General features: G+C 32.0%; 2 protein-coding genes and 1 long non-coding RNA gene across 5 annotated transcripts; 2 read left to right on the top strand and 1 right to left on the bottom strand.

The window, feature by feature from the left end:
- Positions 1-1712: 1712 nt before the first annotated feature.
- Positions 1713-3540, bottom strand: LOC145107466 (uncharacterized). The gene is made up of 3 exons (XR_013707875.1): positions 3427-3540; positions 2608-2668; positions 1713-1785 (listed from the first exon to the last, which is right to left on the bottom strand). It is a non-coding gene; the product is annotated as an uncharacterized LOC145107466 (long non-coding RNA).
- A 5448-nt stretch (positions 3541-8988) lies between these two features.
- Positions 8989-10897, top strand: LOC145107448 (3-hydroxy-3-methylglutaryl-coenzyme A reductase-like). Of its 2 annotated transcripts, XM_079044346.1 has the most exons (3): positions 8989-9322; positions 9389-9467; positions 9559-10897. In XM_079044346.1, exons 1-3 carry the CDS (start codon positions 9086-9088, stop codon positions 10845-10847), a joined length of 1605 nt encoding a protein of 534 aa, XP_078900472.1. In that variant the 5' UTR covers positions 8989-9085; the 3' UTR covers positions 10848-10897. The 2 variants fall into 2 exon arrangements, with proteins under 2 accessions (XP_078900472.1, XP_078900471.1); XM_079044345.1 differs by having other exon boundaries at positions 8990-9467.
- A 1419-nt stretch (positions 10898-12316) lies between these two features.
- Positions 12317-15907, top strand: LOC145107449 (SWAP (Suppressor-of-White-APricot)/surp domain-containing protein / D111/G-patch domain-containing protein). Of its 2 annotated transcripts, none has more exons than XM_079044348.1 (9): positions 12317-12430; positions 13345-13705; positions 14049-14166; positions 14369-14475; positions 14617-14754; positions 14834-14968; positions 15053-15232; positions 15308-15486; positions 15703-15907. In XM_079044348.1, exons 2-9 carry the CDS (start codon positions 13369-13371, stop codon positions 15727-15729), a joined length of 1221 nt encoding a protein of 406 aa, XP_078900474.1. In that variant the 5' UTR covers positions 12317-12430; positions 13345-13368; the 3' UTR covers positions 15730-15907. The 2 variants fall into 2 exon arrangements, with proteins under 2 accessions (XP_078900474.1, XP_078900473.1); XM_079044347.1 differs by having other exon boundaries at positions 12318-12430; positions 13329-13705.
- The last annotated feature ends 1294 nt before the right edge of the window (positions 15908-17201 follow it).

Genomic DNA, 17201 nt, shown 5'->3' with positions numbered 1-17201 from the left:
GTAATGATAACGGTGCTGTAGAGATGATTCCCGGATTGAGGTGTGCGGAATTAACGATATCCTAATAATAGTTAAACACATAATCATATTTAAATTAGCGAAACCATTACTTAAAGTGTTAGAAAACATTTTTCTGTGTTAGGAATAATTACCGAGAATTGTATAAGTGTTGAAGAGAGTTTTCGATTCCAAGGGGTTCTCGGCCGAAAACGGTTCTCGGTCGTGGGTGTTTTCGGTCACTTGAAGGTTTGAAGGATGTTCTTGGTGTTCTTGGTGTTCTTGATGAAGATATGAAGATTTGAAGGTTTTCACTTGAAGGTAAGAATGTTCTTGGATGATCCTAGGGAGCAAAATGAGAGTGTTTTCGAGTGTAAACGATGAGAAATGATTAAGTTTTCGAAGGAAAAACTTATATACGGTTGGATTTTCGGCCGGAAAAGAGATTTCGGCCGAAATCAGTTTTCGGTCCTAAGGTTTTCGGCCGAAAAGGGTTCTGGTGCGAGGGTTTTCGGTTTCGATGGAAAAGATGTTGATTATCGAGTGTTTTTGATTCCGAAAACTTATATAAACATTATTTATATAATTTAAATTATTTTCTAACCCTCACAGACTTAACGAAATAAATAAAACTCGAAATTTTATTTATCGGATTTGACTTGAAAAGTAACAGGTTGTTACACCTTCCCATTTCATTGTTATCAGCTTCCTGAAAAAAAAATCAAGACTTTTCACATAAAAAAAATTCTTGAAATGGTGAAAGTGGCAAAGTTTGAAATACATGTACAAGACATACTGAATCAATAACATCATAAATAAGACATATGACTTGTTTAAGAAATGAAACACCATTTTCAATAATACTACTAGTGGTTGGCTTTACAAGTTGCTTGCTCATTAAGCCACACAATTAGTCTCCAATCTGTTTATTAAACTTTGAGTTTAACCTTCTAGAACATATGAATGGCTTTGTATACACCTATATGTCAAAGAAAATATCTTACAGGGTGAAATATATAGCATACAAATTCCATAGAGAATCGAACATTGGTAGCTTCACCCATATCAAAAAGTATAAAGAGATAAAAATAATATATATTTTTCTTTATTGGTACTTGAACTGCAAAAGCAAAAGAAAAAAAAGCTAAGGGGTTTGTGCTCTAGCTAACCCTAAAAAGATGTAGGGGTAGAAATGTCATACTCGCTCCATATTATTGGGACGTTTAGGTAAGTGCACAATAACCACCAATTGATGTAGTTATCAAGACACTTCAAGAATACTCTCTCCATATCAGCCTCATCAAGTTTATAAAACAAATTAAAAAATGTCATTTATAACAGAAAGAGTTGAACAGTTACTCAGTTAGCAAAAGAGAAAGAGCATATTGGGTCCTTACTAAAGAATGCTTTGTCAAGAAGAATGTCATTTGATCTTTCTTCAAAAATCTTTGTTGTTCTCTTTTAAAAGAAACTACAGTTTGTCTATTTAACAAAAGTAAAAAAAAAAAAAACTATTTTTTCATAAGTATGATGATTAAGTTTGTTATGGCTTCATTTTAGATCTTTTGTTCTTGGTGTTATACTTCTTATTCTAAATTATAATGTTAGGTTGGTGTGACAACCATAAAAATCATGAAAATTTAAAACTTTTTCAAGCATCCAAAAACCATTATTTATTACTAAATGTTTTCAAAATAGTTTCATATCAGAGTATCCTAGAAATCAAAATCATAAAATGCGAGGAGGTGCACGATAAAGCCTTCGCCTTCCCACGATCATCCGAAGTACCTGAAACAAAATCCAAAATTGTAAGCCCGAAGCTTAGTGAGTTCCCCCAATATACCAATGTCATACAACCATAACCATATTGTAACAAACAACATGCATATAGAGTCTACAGTGTGACTGGACCGCCCTCACCGGGTCCTCAGTCTGTCTGGCCCACTCTCAGAACCTTCAGCATGTCTGGTCCGCCCTACCGGACCTTCAGCCTGTCTGGACCGTTCTCCGGGCCTTCGGCCTGACTGGTACGTCCCATCGGGCCTTCAGTCTATCCGGGCCGCCCTGAGTATGTTGGCCTAGAGCACAAAGCAGGACCGCCTCAACCCACCCCAAAACATACAATCAATATATATATATATATATATATATATATATATATATATATATATATATATATATATATATATTGATTGTATGTTTTGGGGTGGGTTGAGGCGGTCCTGCTTTGTGCTCTAGGCCAACATACTCAGGGCGGCCCGGATATATATATATATATATATATATATATATATATATATATATATATATATATATATATATATAAACGCTAGCTAGCATGTACAAACAGTCAGAATGATCTAACAGATCACTAATCATAACATCATCCTATATACCAGGATACCGACCTTACAGGTCACTAACATAACATCATCCTATTTACCAGGATACCAACCTTACAGGTCACTAAGCATATCATCATCCTATATACTAGGATACCGACCTTACAGGTCACTAAGCATATCATCATGCAATAACCAGGATAACAATCCAAATAAAAGGGCCGACATTGGTGCCTTCGATCCTGTTGATATAGTGAGAAGAACTCACCTTACAAGTAGTGCTGAATCAAGAAGATCAACCCCAAACTCTCGGCTCCAAACTCAACTGCCTGTAACCACCATATGACTGGTTCCATTAGAATCCCAAATTACCAAAATACCCTAAGAAGTCAAACTTGGTCAAGCCTTGGTCTAAGGCAAAGTCAACGGTCAAGGTCACCAATCCATGTTGACCCAACTCGTCGATGTTACAGTTGGTTTACTAAAGTTTATGTATCATTTTTGTTTGTTAAGTGTGTAAAGTATTGATTTTGAGTTTAGTTATGTATACTCTAAAAAAGTCCTTAGTTTCCTTGATCAGTTCTTAGAAGTGTCATTCATAATAAATTTACTTAACTGGTTAATCTGTGTCTGTGCTTTATAATTGTTTACCTAATTTTTAGTCAGTTCTCCTTTTGATAATAAAAATGAGGTAATTTTGATAACAAAATTTAGGGAACAGACTAACAGGTTAATCTATGTGCCTCTTGTTGACTTATTTTGATTTCATATTCATTTTGATAATAAAATTTAGGTTTAGATTCCATTTTCTTAAAATAATATTAACAAGAGCGAAAGAATTCTAGTATTCATGTCAAACTCCTAAACTTAATCGGCATGTTAATTTGTATAGTATCAACAATTTTGGTTAATTGAAAGCTAACAAACAAATAGATAATCAAATGCCAAGTGAGATGTAAGCAAAATTGACCGAAAATACAAAAAAACTCCTACAAACAAAATTGATCGAAAATACAAGAAACCCTACTACAAGCAAAATTAGTTTTTTATAATCGTAATTCTTAAAATCGAAATTATGGATTTGTACCTTGACTTCAGGGAAGACATGAGCGTCTGCAGCGCCGACGAGGAGCATGGCCGACGAGGGGGTAGGGCGGACGAGAGACGAGAGATTGTCGATTTCCCTATTTAAAAAATTTTCTATCTTCAAAATTTTCCAGTGAGGGAACATGTTTTTGACCTTTTCCCCTCTTTAAAATTTTAGGAATGTAAATACGGAAATGAGGGGGAACGAAAATTAATCCGATAAAATTTATAGTGGCATATAAATGGTAACTTGTTAATTCAGAAGAAAATATTTAGTGGCATATAATAATTTGTATGAGTCAAAATCAAAATAATTTAGTGGCATTTATATCATTATGCCACAATTAAAAATGAGTATTAGTGGCATATTAAAAATGAGTATTAGTGGCATAAAATACTAAGTGTCATTAAATTTATTAATTTTTATAGTGACATATAAGATGTCACTAAAAACGTCATATAGTGGCACAAACGTATTATGCCATAAAAATGTAAGCCAGTAAATGTCATTTTATTTGTAGTGAATGTTGAATATTTTTACACATATTATAGTTTATTTTCCAACGTCATTTTATTATGTTAATCCAAAGCCGATTATTTTTAGAACAATTAATCTGTATTTTAGAACTCATTTAACAAATTAATAAACTGTCGGTAATGTGGTTAATTGAATAATTGATACATTTTATGACTTTTTTAAAATGACCAATCTCAATTTTTAATCTTTTATTTTAACTAATTGAATTGCAGTACAATTTTGACCTTTAGATATTAATTCTTGTATTTCTAATTGTTTTTCTTTTAAGTGTTTTATTGAAGTTCTTAAGTCTCGCCAAATTTTTTTAAGTAAATTAGCATTATAATTGTTATCGGAATTGCAATATATTTGAGTTTTATTACTCATATTTGTTGTTTAAAATTTAGAATTTCATCTATAAAATCAGATTTAATGGGACTAGGTAAACTAGTTTTATTGTTTTGTTCATCTTGATAAAGTAGTTTAGGAATGGAATTAGTATAATCAACAACCTTTAGTTTTAAAGATCTTGATTTTGAAAATGAAGGTTTTGAGGCGCCAACTTCTGGAATCGAACTTGTTGAAAATCGTGATGATAAAAAATTTATAGAAGAAAAATTTATATCAATTGATCCATCATTATGTTCAATAATATTAGAAATTCATTTTGAAGAATCTAAAGCTTTTGGTTTAATAACGTTTTGTAAATTCCAATTATATGATTGGGTAATTTCCGACTATTTAAGTCTTTTAGGCATATGAACCTTAGTATAGTTAGTATTTGCTTCAAAAATAATTGTTTCATTTCTTAGACTTCATAGACAGGTTCTTGATTCTAACGGTTGTCATGGTTTTACAACAAACACGATAGATTATTAATAAATGCTTGATATTATCTTTAAATTCTAAATTTTTTGTTTCTACTGTTAAAACTAAAGTATCTAATATATTTTTATCGAATAATCTTACACAAAAATTTGGATAACAGTTAAAATAAATAGGTCCGTTAGTAATATTTGTTTCTGTCATAGCTAAAATAAAATTTTGAAAATCTTTATGTCTTTTATCACTTAAAATTAGGAGAACATGAGCATTAATACCATTTCTAAATAAAGATTTAATAGCAATTTGTACTAAATCGATATGAAGAAATTTATATTTTTTTCTAAGTTCTAAAATAGATTTAAGTGATAATAGATTTAAATTTTGTTAGTTTTGACCAGTAGACACAGTTTGTTCGGTTATTTTGATTAAGTAACTTTGAAAATATTCAAAAGTTCCTATTTTATATATTGTATTTATATTTGTTTTTGGTATTGTCCAATCATTTAAACTTTGTTCTATGTCATCAATAGTTTTTTGATAGAATTTATTTGATTATTATCATAGTCTGGTTCTTCATTAACAGTTTTACCATGAATATATTTTTTGGGTAATATGCATGAAAGCATACTCATATTTGATTTATTTTGTTTTAAGATTTTATAAGAAAAATTACTTGTTTTAATAATGATGAACAAGGGGAGTCATCCCGATGATGATTGTGATCTAACACCGCGACTTATGTCCTTATCTGCGCGTCTTACATTAATCCAACCAATCACTGGTCTTGACTCTGAATCATACTTATTAAAACTCATAATATATATATATATATATATATATATATATATATATATACTACTTTATAATACATTTATAATGTGGGGCTCCTTAAATTTTAAGACCAAAGTCTTAAAAACAAGGAGGTGAGATTCATCCATTAGATCAAATTTGAATGGCCAGATTTAATATTTGGTAATCCATGTGAAATGAAATTGACCAATGAAAAATAAGCTTTTGAAAAATTGAGACGTATAAATTAGACACTCATTTCAAAACATAAACCTAATAAATCTCTCCAAACATTTTATGCATCTAAAAACCCTATACCAACCGCCATCCCTCTCCACAACAATTCTAGATGCTGCCATTGTTGGCCACAACTGAGACCTTCATTCGGACGATCTACCCAACCCCGCCGATTTTACCTCATGGGCGACTTCATCCGTACCACTTTACGTTACAATCACACAACAACAACACGTGAAACATCCACTACCCCTATCGATCATCGCCATTGCACCACCAACGCTGTACATAACGCTTCCTCTGTTAGATTTTCTTATAATATGTTCTTAACTTACTTTTATTTTCTTATGTTTTCGATTTTCTTATGTTTTCTTAACCTAGATTTGTATGGATTTTTCTTTAGAAGAGAAAACCCCATCGACAATTATTATAAAGTTTTGCTACATGATCTGAAGTATTTTGATGTTGTTTTATTTATCAGATATATAATATGCCAGTTTAAATAGTTAGATAAGCGATTGTAAATATGAATGTAATTGTTTGATCTGGAATGATCAAATGCTTTGTTTTTGGTATGGGGTTACAGGAAGTTTATGCTAAATTTCTTCTATTTTTTGTGTTTTTTTACAATATCATTGTATATCATTGCAGAACAGATGCCGACGAGAAGATCAAGAATTTCAGCTCTTTAAATATTTGATTTAGATGTAAAGTTCATATTTTTTTTGTATTCACCTTTATTCCTTTTAGATCTATGAAAAACAAAAGTAAACAAGAGCAGTAAGAAGTGTTGGATTTTCAGATGATTTCTTTTATTGTTATTATTTTTTGTATTCCCCTTTATTCCTTTTATCCTTTTTTGTATTTTTAATATATTTGATATTTGTAGATGATTTCTTTTATTGGTATTAATTTTTTATTGTTATAATTTAAAGCACGATTTTTAGGAGCATTTATTTTGTATGTAGATTTTGGCAATATCAGACTTAATAAAAAAATACATCATGATTTTATGTTTGTAACGATACATATATAAGCAAACATAAATTAAATGTTAATTACATAAAAGGTAAATTTTGCTATCTATTATTATATCAAGTATTTAAATTTGTAACTTATAACAAAAGTATAAAAGTATATAATATAAAATACTAAAACCCCGTGAATGTATATTAGGAACAAATATGATTGAGGTTATAAAAACTCGACGGTATTTTAGTAATTAAAAAGAAAAGTTATACACGAAAAAAAAGTAAAAACATGGTTTTGTTTATTTATAACGATTTTGTAATTGGCATATTGTCAAATATATAGTTATATATCAATGGAAATGGATATATATTTAAATTTAATTTATATATTTTTTAACAGATGTTCTAAATATATGAAATGCATTTATTTTGTTTGGTTGGGGTTGCACGCATGGATCCCTATGCCATGTCTAGCAGACTAGCACCCAGTTTTTCGTTTTTGATAATTATGTTCAATACCAACTATTTCTCGATAACTGGGATTTATATTTTCAATACAAAATGAACCGATGTCCTTTGGTTTTACAACTAATACCATCATTGTTTCAGGATATAATTTTTGTTTTTATTTAAACGATTATTGATACAAAATTAAATATTATATTGTTATTCTTATTTATAAATGTACCAGAATTACTATCAATCTCATTTCAAATACGAACATTAAAGATACTAAGCAACAACTTACGATAAAAAAATTAAATTATTATCTGTTTGAAGTTGGAGAGGCCAAATCTACAAAAACATAAATTTTATGACCAAAATATAAATATAAATAAGAAAGTAGATTTGTGGTAAAAAAATATAAAATACAAGCTTTTGTATCCAAATTAAAAAAAAAAAACTATACTATTATATATATACTATTAATCCTTAAAAAGACGGTGAACAGGAAAGTTTGTGATTTCTCATTTATGCCACTTTTTTTCCTTCAGTTGCTACTTTCGCCACGACATATTTTTTTAAGCATCTATTTTAATTTTAATTTTAGAATTAAACAAAGATTTACCAAGACAAATAAACAAAAGAATTAAACTAAAAACTAGGTCTATCGAATGTTATCCAGTTCAGTTCTGGATAATATTTCTATGTAAAGAAAACCGATTACAAAAAAACAAACAGATTAAAACTATTAATAAAATTATTTTATATATTCACCATAAACCTTAAAACTTAGTACGATAGACTTGAATTTAAGTTATCATTAAAAAAATTATAGCTATTGAAGATGAAGTTGATTAAGTAAACCGATTTTAAACTATGTTTGAATCACAATAACTTCGACTTCATCCTATTTTCTCAAAGTGGCTGCAACTACAAATATATGAACTTGGAAAGTAAAAAAAAGTTAATAATGTAAAATCTAAGATATTTTAGAAATCAAAACTATACCTAAATCTTTAAAAATAAGCTAACTCCGTTTTGAAGATGAAACAAAGAACATGTTTCGTATTATTTTGCTTATTCTTTTATAGTAATGTAAAACCTAAACAGCAACATATTATTATTTTTAACTAAAACAACATACATTTATTTTTTAAACTAAACAACAAGGCATTTTTGTTTTTAAATAAACACAACTTACTTTTAACAAAAATAGTAGCATAATTTTTATTTTTAAGCAAAAGACAACATCTGCTAAAAGGAATTTATATACAAAAAAAAAAAACTGATGTCCACCAAAATGAACTAATTTCCGGCTGGAAACTAATAGCCGAAATGAAACAAATCGTCGCTGCCGCATCGCACAGCTACACTAGTATATATATATATATATATATATATATATATATATATATATATATATATATATATATATATATATATATATGTGTGTGTGTGAGAGAGACCCCGAAAATTTAAGAGAATAAGTTGTAAAAGAAATCGTAAGAAGCTAAAGTAGACATTATGATAGTTTGCTGCTTTAAAAAGGTATTAAACTATTTGAAAAGATAATTTTAATACAAACTAGTTAAAAATAAGTTTACAATTTACCTATTAAAAATTAATAGCTCTCGTGTGCATGCTTGGCGTGTACTAGGGCACGAACATATATTGTATTCTATAAAGAGTTAAAAGACAAAATGAGGAATAAAGTCCTCCTCCCCATGTAACTTCGAGGAAGTAGAATCTTTCTACTAAGCCGGCATTACATTTGCATCTATAAATAACACTCCATATGTTATCTACTTATCATCGGAAAAAGCCTCTCATTTTAATCAATCCACCACACCGGCGGCCACCACCTACTAGAAATTAAAATGAAATCCTTCGCCGTTGCCGATGACCAATTCCCCAAGTCGAACGACAAGAAAGTGGTGGATTGCTCAAAATCTAATGCATTCCCTCTGTTTAACACCATCTTCTTCGCTTTCTTCTTCTCCGTTATCAGTTACCTCTTCGTCACCTTCCGCCAAAAGATCCACACCGCCACCCCTCTCTATCTCACCTTATCGGAGATGGCTGCTGTCGTCTGCTTTGTCGCCTCCTTCGTCTATTTTCTTGGTTTCTTCGGTATGAACTTCCTCCAGTCCATGCCGTTTCCAGATGAAGAAGAAGACGATGAACTTGAAGAAACAAACGCCAAAGAGATCATCCATTCAACCAACTCCGCGGGCTGCGTTACCAAGATTTCCGATCAAGGTATGAATCATCATCATTGTCGGGATAAATTTTTAATTTTTATACGTAAACAAGTTAAGTAATCAGTATGTAAATTTTGCTATCTATACAGATTTTCTAACTCCACTCCCTAAGTCCACCACTGCCGTTGAGTGCCTCACGGCTACGACGGAAGACGAGGAGGTGATACAAGCGGTGGTTACCGGAAAAACACCCTCTTACTCGCTCGAATCAAAGCTTGGGGACTGTAAACGTGCAGCGTTCATCAGGCGACAAGCTTTGGAGAGGATAACAGGAAGGTCTCTTGAAGGTTTACCATTAGATGGTTTCAACTACGAATCGATATTAGGACAGTGTTGCGAGATGCCGGTGGGTTATATTCAAATTCCGGTGGGTATCGCCGGGCCGTTATTGCTCGACGGAATGGAGTTCTCGGTGCCGATGGCGACCACAGAAGGTTGTCTTGTGGCTAGTACCAATAGGGGTTGTAAAGCCATCAACGCTTCCGGTGGTGCCACCAGTATCCTCCTTAAAGATGGCATGACTAGAGCTCCGGTTGTCCGGTTTGCCACCGCCAAGAGAGCGGCAGAGTTGAAGTTTTTCTTGGAGGAACCACTCAATTTCCAGACTCTAGCTTCTGTTTTCAACAAGTCAAGTAGATTTGGAAGGCTTCAAACCATTCAATGTGCGATGGCCGGAAAGAATCTATACATGAGGTTTACTTGCAGCACTGGAGATGCAATGGGGATGAACATGGTTTCAAAAGGTGTTCAAAACGTTTTGGATTACCTCCAGGCCGATTTCCCGGACATGGACATCATCGGAATCTCCGGCAACTACTGCTCCGACAAGAAACCGGCTGCTGTGAACTGGATCGAAGGCCGAGGCAAATCAGTGGTATGTGAAGCAATCATAAAAGAGGAGGTGGTGAAGAAGGTGTTGAAAACTGATGTAGCTTCGTTGGTGGAACTAAACATGCTAAAGAACCTGACTGGATCAGCCATGGCCGGTGCTTTAGGTGGGTTCAATGCCCATGCAAGTAATATCGTGTCGGCAGTGTACTTAGCCACCGGACAAGATCCGGCCCAAAATGTGGAAAGCTCACACTGTATTACCATGATGGAGGCCGTGAATGGTGGCAAAGATCTTCATGTTTCAGTGACGATGCCGTCGATTGAGGTGGGGACGGTGGGTGGCGGGACGCAATTGGCTTCACAATCGGCGTGCTTGAATTTGCTTGGGGTGAAGGGTGCAAACAAGGTGTCGCCTGGATCTAATGCACGGCAGTTGGCGAAGGTGGTCGCCGGGTCTGTTTTGGCCGGAGAATTGTCTCTCATGTCGGCAATCGCCGCCGGTCAACTTGTTAAGAGCCACATGAAATACAATAGATCCAACAAATAGGTTTCGTTGTAAAGTTGTATACCTATACTTTTATTTATTTGTTATCTTAATTATTTTTAAATAGTAAAATGAATCTTATAAAAAATTAGTGTATTTTTCATTGATTTATTTATTACAACGATGATGCATCTTATTTTTGTTTTTCATATTATAGGGCTTTAATTTTAGATTTGTTGTATAATCATGAATTAGTATGAATGTTATTAGATTTTCTAAAGTATAGTGTAATGAGACAAATTTGAGAATATATATATATATATATATATATATATATATATATATATATATATATATATATATAATGTTATAATTTAATAGATTTTCCAAAATAAACGAATTGCTCTTAATTTGACTGTGGACAATATGTGACATGTTTTAATTTGAGAGAAAAATAAATGAATTATTATTATTATTTTTTGCACCCATCAAAGATTTCAATAGCACATTCGTTGTCCTTCTAGAATGTTATACAAGAAAAAATTTAGATCATGAAAAATTCTCTATCTTTGTTTATCTTATAATGACTGATACTCGTAATATTTTAGATCATTCTAAAACGTTTAATATCAATAAAATGCATAATTTTGGACAATATGTGACATGGTGTTGAACATTGACCATGAAAACAAAGTGGTCCATAAAATACAATGAATTCGAAGACAAGACTTCATTCAACCTTTAAATAGACATATTATTAACTGAGTAGATCATAAACTTTGCATAAATATTTACTTGTCATAATTTGTTGCTTTTGTATTTGTGAAACGTTAAGCATTATAAATTTATCAAACAAAAAAAATATTTTTATATTTATAAATAAGATAAATCACAGAAAAGCATAACCTTTATCTACTAACATTCAGAAAAACTTTTACATTTTGTTTATATGTAGAAAACCCATTACATTTTCAAGTACCTTTCATATAAATTAAATATCCGTGCTTTTTTTAGAAATTACCGGTTTTTTTGTGACATGACATTTATCTTTTTTCGTTTTTAGATTAACATGAAAACAAAATAAGTGACGTTGTCTCTTGTCTAAGGTAAAACGTGAGAAATAGACCATTTACTCAACGACTATTTACTCAAACAAAAATAAATGACATCGCTTAGTTCTTTTTTCCATGTCAATCTAAAAACAAAAAGATAAACGACATAACACAAAACAACCGTTAAGTTCTTAAAAAAATGAATATTGGGATAACTCTAAATAGGTTAATAAAAATATAAAAGTTTTTCTGCATAAATAAAATATAAAGGTTTGCATAAATAAAATATAAAAGTTTTTCTAAATAATGTCAGAATAAATGGTGGAGTTTTTCTACAATTTGCCCTTATATATATTACAAAAAGCTTATAATCAAACAAAATTATTTGAATTGTAGAAAAATCATAATAAGGTAGGGTTCTTTTTGTAATATAAAAAACATCAGAGGGAATAAATGTAAATTATTAACAGAAGACAGCCATATAAGATTAGCCAAATCCTCCCCAAACCTGAAGCACACGCTACAATTACACAATACAATCGGGTCTATTCCCCGATCTGCTCATTGGGCATAAATATATTTTATCTCAACCAGGTATGTGATTTTGATCTGTAACTATGATCTTTGGTTCGTGAATGTCTGATCTTATTGCAACTCAATTCCTCCGTTACGAGTTAGGGTTTCTATGCTTTTTTATCTTTCAATTTTCGAGTACTTTAAATTTTGGTTCTTGAATCTTAATGTTGATTGGACATGTGACTTCTGTTATTTTAATTGCTGTGGCTAGAAAAGTATCGGTCTTCCCTTTGCCAAAATTTTCGTATAGTGTATCGTTGGATAATTTGACATCAATAGAGTTTTAGAAGCTTTTTAACAACCTTTGGATGACTGTGGCTTTGTTAGATAAAATGGAAAAATTGATCTACAGATTGACGTTATTGTTGTAGACTTGTAGTCAACATATCTTTGTAGCGTGGAGGTTTTGATGATGGATTGACATCTATATGCACTTCGACTTAGGGTTAGTGTTGATGTGCCTTTGAGATTTTGAGGGTGATTATCTGGTTATTGCAACTTTAACTATAGTTGATTATGTAGGGATCCAATAACCATTTTGATTTTTTGATACTAGCATAAACTATAACCTTTAAATAATCATAATTTCCAAACAATCAATAGCATTAAACGTGATTATTACAATTTACATGTTACAACTTCAAGCACATCTAGTTGTTACAACAAGATTATGTAATTCTGCACTTTCAAGATGCACATCTACACCCTCCTTTGAGATTTAAAACTATCACAAGCCTTAATTTCGATGATAACCTATGTAGCCCAATATGTGCTTATGCTGTGAGATCAGTATACTAAGCAACTAACACAAAACTCGGCCTTTTCAACATTACTCAAGCACATTTGCTCTTTTTTTGTGATATGATTCAGTTACATTACATTTCTTGAATAGTCTGTAAGCTTACTTGTCAAGCAGTGATTTCTATAAACAGCCAAAAGAACCTTGCCTCTTACCAATGGAGAAAGGAAAAGCTTCTAGCCTATTCGTGAACGATGGTTCATTTATGGAGAGGTTCAAACAACTTCAACAAGAGAAGGAAAAGGGTCCACCTTTATCAGGGTCCCAAAAACCTAACCCTGTGATTAGTAATAACAAGTCCTCTTCATCTGGCAAACTTGCATTTAGCCTTAAACAGAAATCAAAACTTGTGGCACCTGCTGTCAAGTTAAGTGAAGATGAGGAAGATGATGAGAGTAATGGTGGTAATGGAGTAGTAGGTGATTTACCATTAAAAAGGCAAAAGTTGGAGCAGCCTTATGTCTCTGACCAATCATTAAAACAAGTTTATGTTGGTAATTGTTTCTTACTTTTGATTACCTATTTCCCTTTGTATTTCTTAAGGAGTAGTTTCTGTTGTTTTTCCAAAATATCATCATCTGCTATTGTGATCTGTATCCCCCATGTTGGTGGGGGTGTTAAGGGGTTGTGGTGTGGTGTCTCTTCTTTAATTTGATAAAAAATAATAATAATAAATAAAGGTTCTACCTTTGCAATGGTGAGAAAAGGACAAAAGATTCTTGAATTACTGGGGTCTGATGAATGCAGCTTATGCATAATACCTCTGTCAACATTGGTGGAAAGAGATGTAAGATGTTGATGCTCTTGGTTTTAATCAGTTATTTAAGTGACATGCAGCACCAAGTGATCCCACAATAAAGAAGGTTGCAGATAAACTAGCAAGTTTTGTGGCCAAAAATGGAAGGCAGTTTGAGCATATTACACGCCAAAAGAATCCCGGAGATACCCCTTTCAAGTATGTTCATAAATTTGTTTTTTACATTTCATTATTTTTTATATATATTTCTTGAAGAGGAATGTGTAAAATTTGCATAGGATCAGCTTTTGACATCTGTATCATACTATCTCTTTTTGATGTGATGTGATGTAAACTTTATGATCACCATTGCCACGAAAGAGTAGATCCAAAAGTTTACTTGATTTTGATATCTTTTCAGGTTTCTTTTTGATGAAAGCTGTGCTGATTACAAGTATTATGAATATCGGCTTATTGAGGAGGAAAAAGCTCTGACCTATTCCATGGATTCCCAAACATCACAGACTGGTTTGTGCATAACTATAAATTAAAGTACAATGAACTTTTTTTATTGGTAAAAAATGCTACTAAGTTGCTTTTATGTGTAAAGAAAATATATTTATGCCTATGTTGTTTACCTTTTCTTTATTGGCCTAACAATTATTGAAGGAGCTGGAAAGAGTAATGCAGTGAATAATAGTTCTCAAAGATCACATCAACAACCACCAAATTATCAGATTCCTGCTTCAGCTTTATATGAGGCTACTGACAATGATCACATATCAGCAAGTGAAAGGGTTAATTATGGTAAACAATTCAGATCCATAATTTGTTGTTTTATATACTCTAAAAAGTTGTTATGAAGCATTTTTTTTTTATACTGTAGGTGAATCTACTGCCCCATCAGGTTCAGATCCAATAGCAATGATGGAGTTTTATATGAAGAAGGCAGCACAAGAAGAAAAGAGGAGACAACCAAAACACTCTAAAGATGAGATGCCACCTCCTGCTTCTCTACAAGGTTAAATTAAATATGATATGTAGATTTTATTTAATTTTGTTATATTTGATATCTTAATATAAATGGTTGTTGGTTGTTATTTAGGTGGTGGGAAAAGAGGTCATCATATGGGTGATTATATACCACAGGAAGAGCTTGATAAATTCATGGCCTCTTGTAACGATGTTGCTGCACAAAAAGCAGCCAAGGAGGCTGCTGAAAGAGCAAAAATTCAGGCTGATAATGTCGGCCATAGACTCTTGTCCAAAATGGGCTGGAAAGAAGGTAATAATAATAATAATAATTTTTGGTAGAAGGGGAGGGAGGGGTATTTATGTAAAATTGGTAAGTTCACTGTAGGTGAAGGGCTGGGGAGTTCTAGAAGCGGCATAGCAGATCCAATCATGGCTGGTAATGTGAAGAAAGACAATTTGGGTGTTGGCGCTTCTCAACCAGGGGAAGTCACACCTGATGATGATATCTATGAGCAGTACAAAAAACGTATGATGCTTGGTTATCGCCATAGACCAAATCCTCTCGTAAGTACTCTACTCTTCTCTTCTCTTCTTTACTTTACTTTTTTACTTTACTTTAGGTAAATCTATTTTGGGTAAGAAATGTAACAACTTGGGATAATAGTAAAAAACAAAGTATATCCGGTTGTTCCACCTTTTTAGGTGGGAGAGGGGAGGAAAGTAAATTTTTTGTTTTGTCAAAATGGTCTTTTCACTAGTCTTGCTATGAATATTTTGTAGGGCAACCCCCGGAAAGCATATTACTGATGGACACAAAGGACCTCAAAAAATTCAAGGGTTTACTTTCAATATGTTATGTGGATAAAGAAAAGAAGAATCGATATTCATAAAATTTATATTTCGTGGTTATTCCGTTGTGTTTCAACTGCTGTTATTACTCGATTTATGTGTGAATTTCATTTTCAATGATATGTACTTTTGCAAACTGGTTTGTTCAACTTTTTGAAATGGAGTCTGATGTGATATGTTTTTGGTTGTCTCATGGTGATTTTATGTAAGGAAAAAAAAAAACACATGTAGGGCTTGTTTGCATTGAGTAGCATTTAATAAAAAAAGGTTTATATATTATAGACAAAATTGCAAAAATGGCTTATGTGGTTGGTTGAAAATTACCATTTGGTTTTGGACTAGCACCACCACCGGTCCAAAACATTAATTTTATTGTGAGTTTTGGTCCAAATTTTTTGAAACTAATATGATTCTTTTTTTCTTTTTTATTTTTATATTATTTTTATTTGAAAAAAAAACCAAGAAAATAAAAATAAGAATAAACTCATACTTACTACCATACCAACCCACTATCTTTTTAACATATATACTACGGGTTGTGCTATAAGTACCCCCTTTAACTAATTTTACCCTCCAACATCAATCAAATCAACTTTTTACTTTTGATTTAACATTATTTTTTTCTTTTTCTTTTTTTTCCTTTTTGTTTTTGATTTTTTTTCCTTTTATTTTATATTATTATTATTATTATTATTATTATAAATTTCAATAATCAAAAAAAATTCGGACAACATTTTAAATTTCGGATGACATTTTAAAATTCGGTAAACATTATAAATTCGCACGACATTATAAAATGCGAACGACTTTTTTGTCCGTAATTAAAAAAAATATATTTAAAACTCGATTTTATATAGCCGTTTGAATTTATAATGTCGTCCGAATGTTAAAATTTTGTGCGAAATTTATAATAATAATAATAATAATAATAATAATTAAAAAGAATTCAAAACAACAAAAAAAACAAAATAGGAAAAAAAACAAAAAAAAAAAAACAACAAAAGACAAAAAATCAAATCAAGGGGGGGTGAAATTGGAAAAGGAATGGGAGTACTTATAGAAAACCCCATATACTACCCGTCTCTCTCTCACTACTTGGTGTCTTCGAAAACCACCTCCATGTGTCGGAAACGATTGCTATTTGTCGGAAACCATTTCCACCTGCTAGCTAGAAATCACCACGCTCTGTGGAAAACCGCCGTCACAACCACCATTCTTGCCGGAAACCGCCTCCATTTTATCTGCACTTTGTCTCTCTGTTTGTTTCTCCACTGCCCTCTCCTTCTCCGGTAGCTGGCAAAGAGGTGGTGCTACGACATAATGGCTCCAGCAGTAGCAGAGACTTGCCTAAACCCTCTCTCTTTTTCTGCTACTTCGATCACCATCTCTATCTCTTTGTCTCTATTATGCTGCTACAAACGTCGGAGCAA

This window comes from Lactuca virosa, chromosome 4 (assembly GCF_052849685.1).
Source record: "Lactuca virosa cultivar CGN04683 chromosome 4, Lactuca_virosa_CGN04683_v6, whole genome shotgun sequence".
Taxonomy (NCBI): Eukaryota; Viridiplantae; Streptophyta; class Magnoliopsida; order Asterales; family Asteraceae; genus Lactuca; species Lactuca virosa.
This window is presented reverse-complemented; position numbering and strand designations above follow the sequence as displayed.

What these genes read in the sequence shown, in the direction of transcription:
- LOC145107448 (XM_079044345.1), top strand. Translation starts at nt 9,086, where the DNA reads ATGAAATCCTTCGCCGTTGCCGATGACCAATTCCCCAAGTCGAACGAC. An exon ending in TACCAAGATTTCCGATCAAG is followed by an intron (nt 9,468 to 9,558) that starts GTATGAATCATC and finishes CTATCTATACAG; the next exon opens with ATTTTCTAACTCCACTCCCT.
- LOC145107449 (XM_079044348.1), top strand. Translation starts at nt 13,369, where the DNA reads ATGGAGAAAGGAAAAGCTTCTAGCCTATTCGTGAACGATGGTTCATTT. An exon ending in ATTAAAACAAGTTTATGTTG is followed by an intron (nt 13,706 to 14,048) that starts GTAATTGTTTCT and finishes AGTGACATGCAG; the next exon opens with CACCAAGTGATCCCACAATA. An exon ending in AAGTGAAAGGGTTAATTATG is followed by an intron (nt 14,755 to 14,833) that starts GTAAACAATTCA and finishes TTTATACTGTAG; the next exon opens with GTGAATCTACTGCCCCATCA.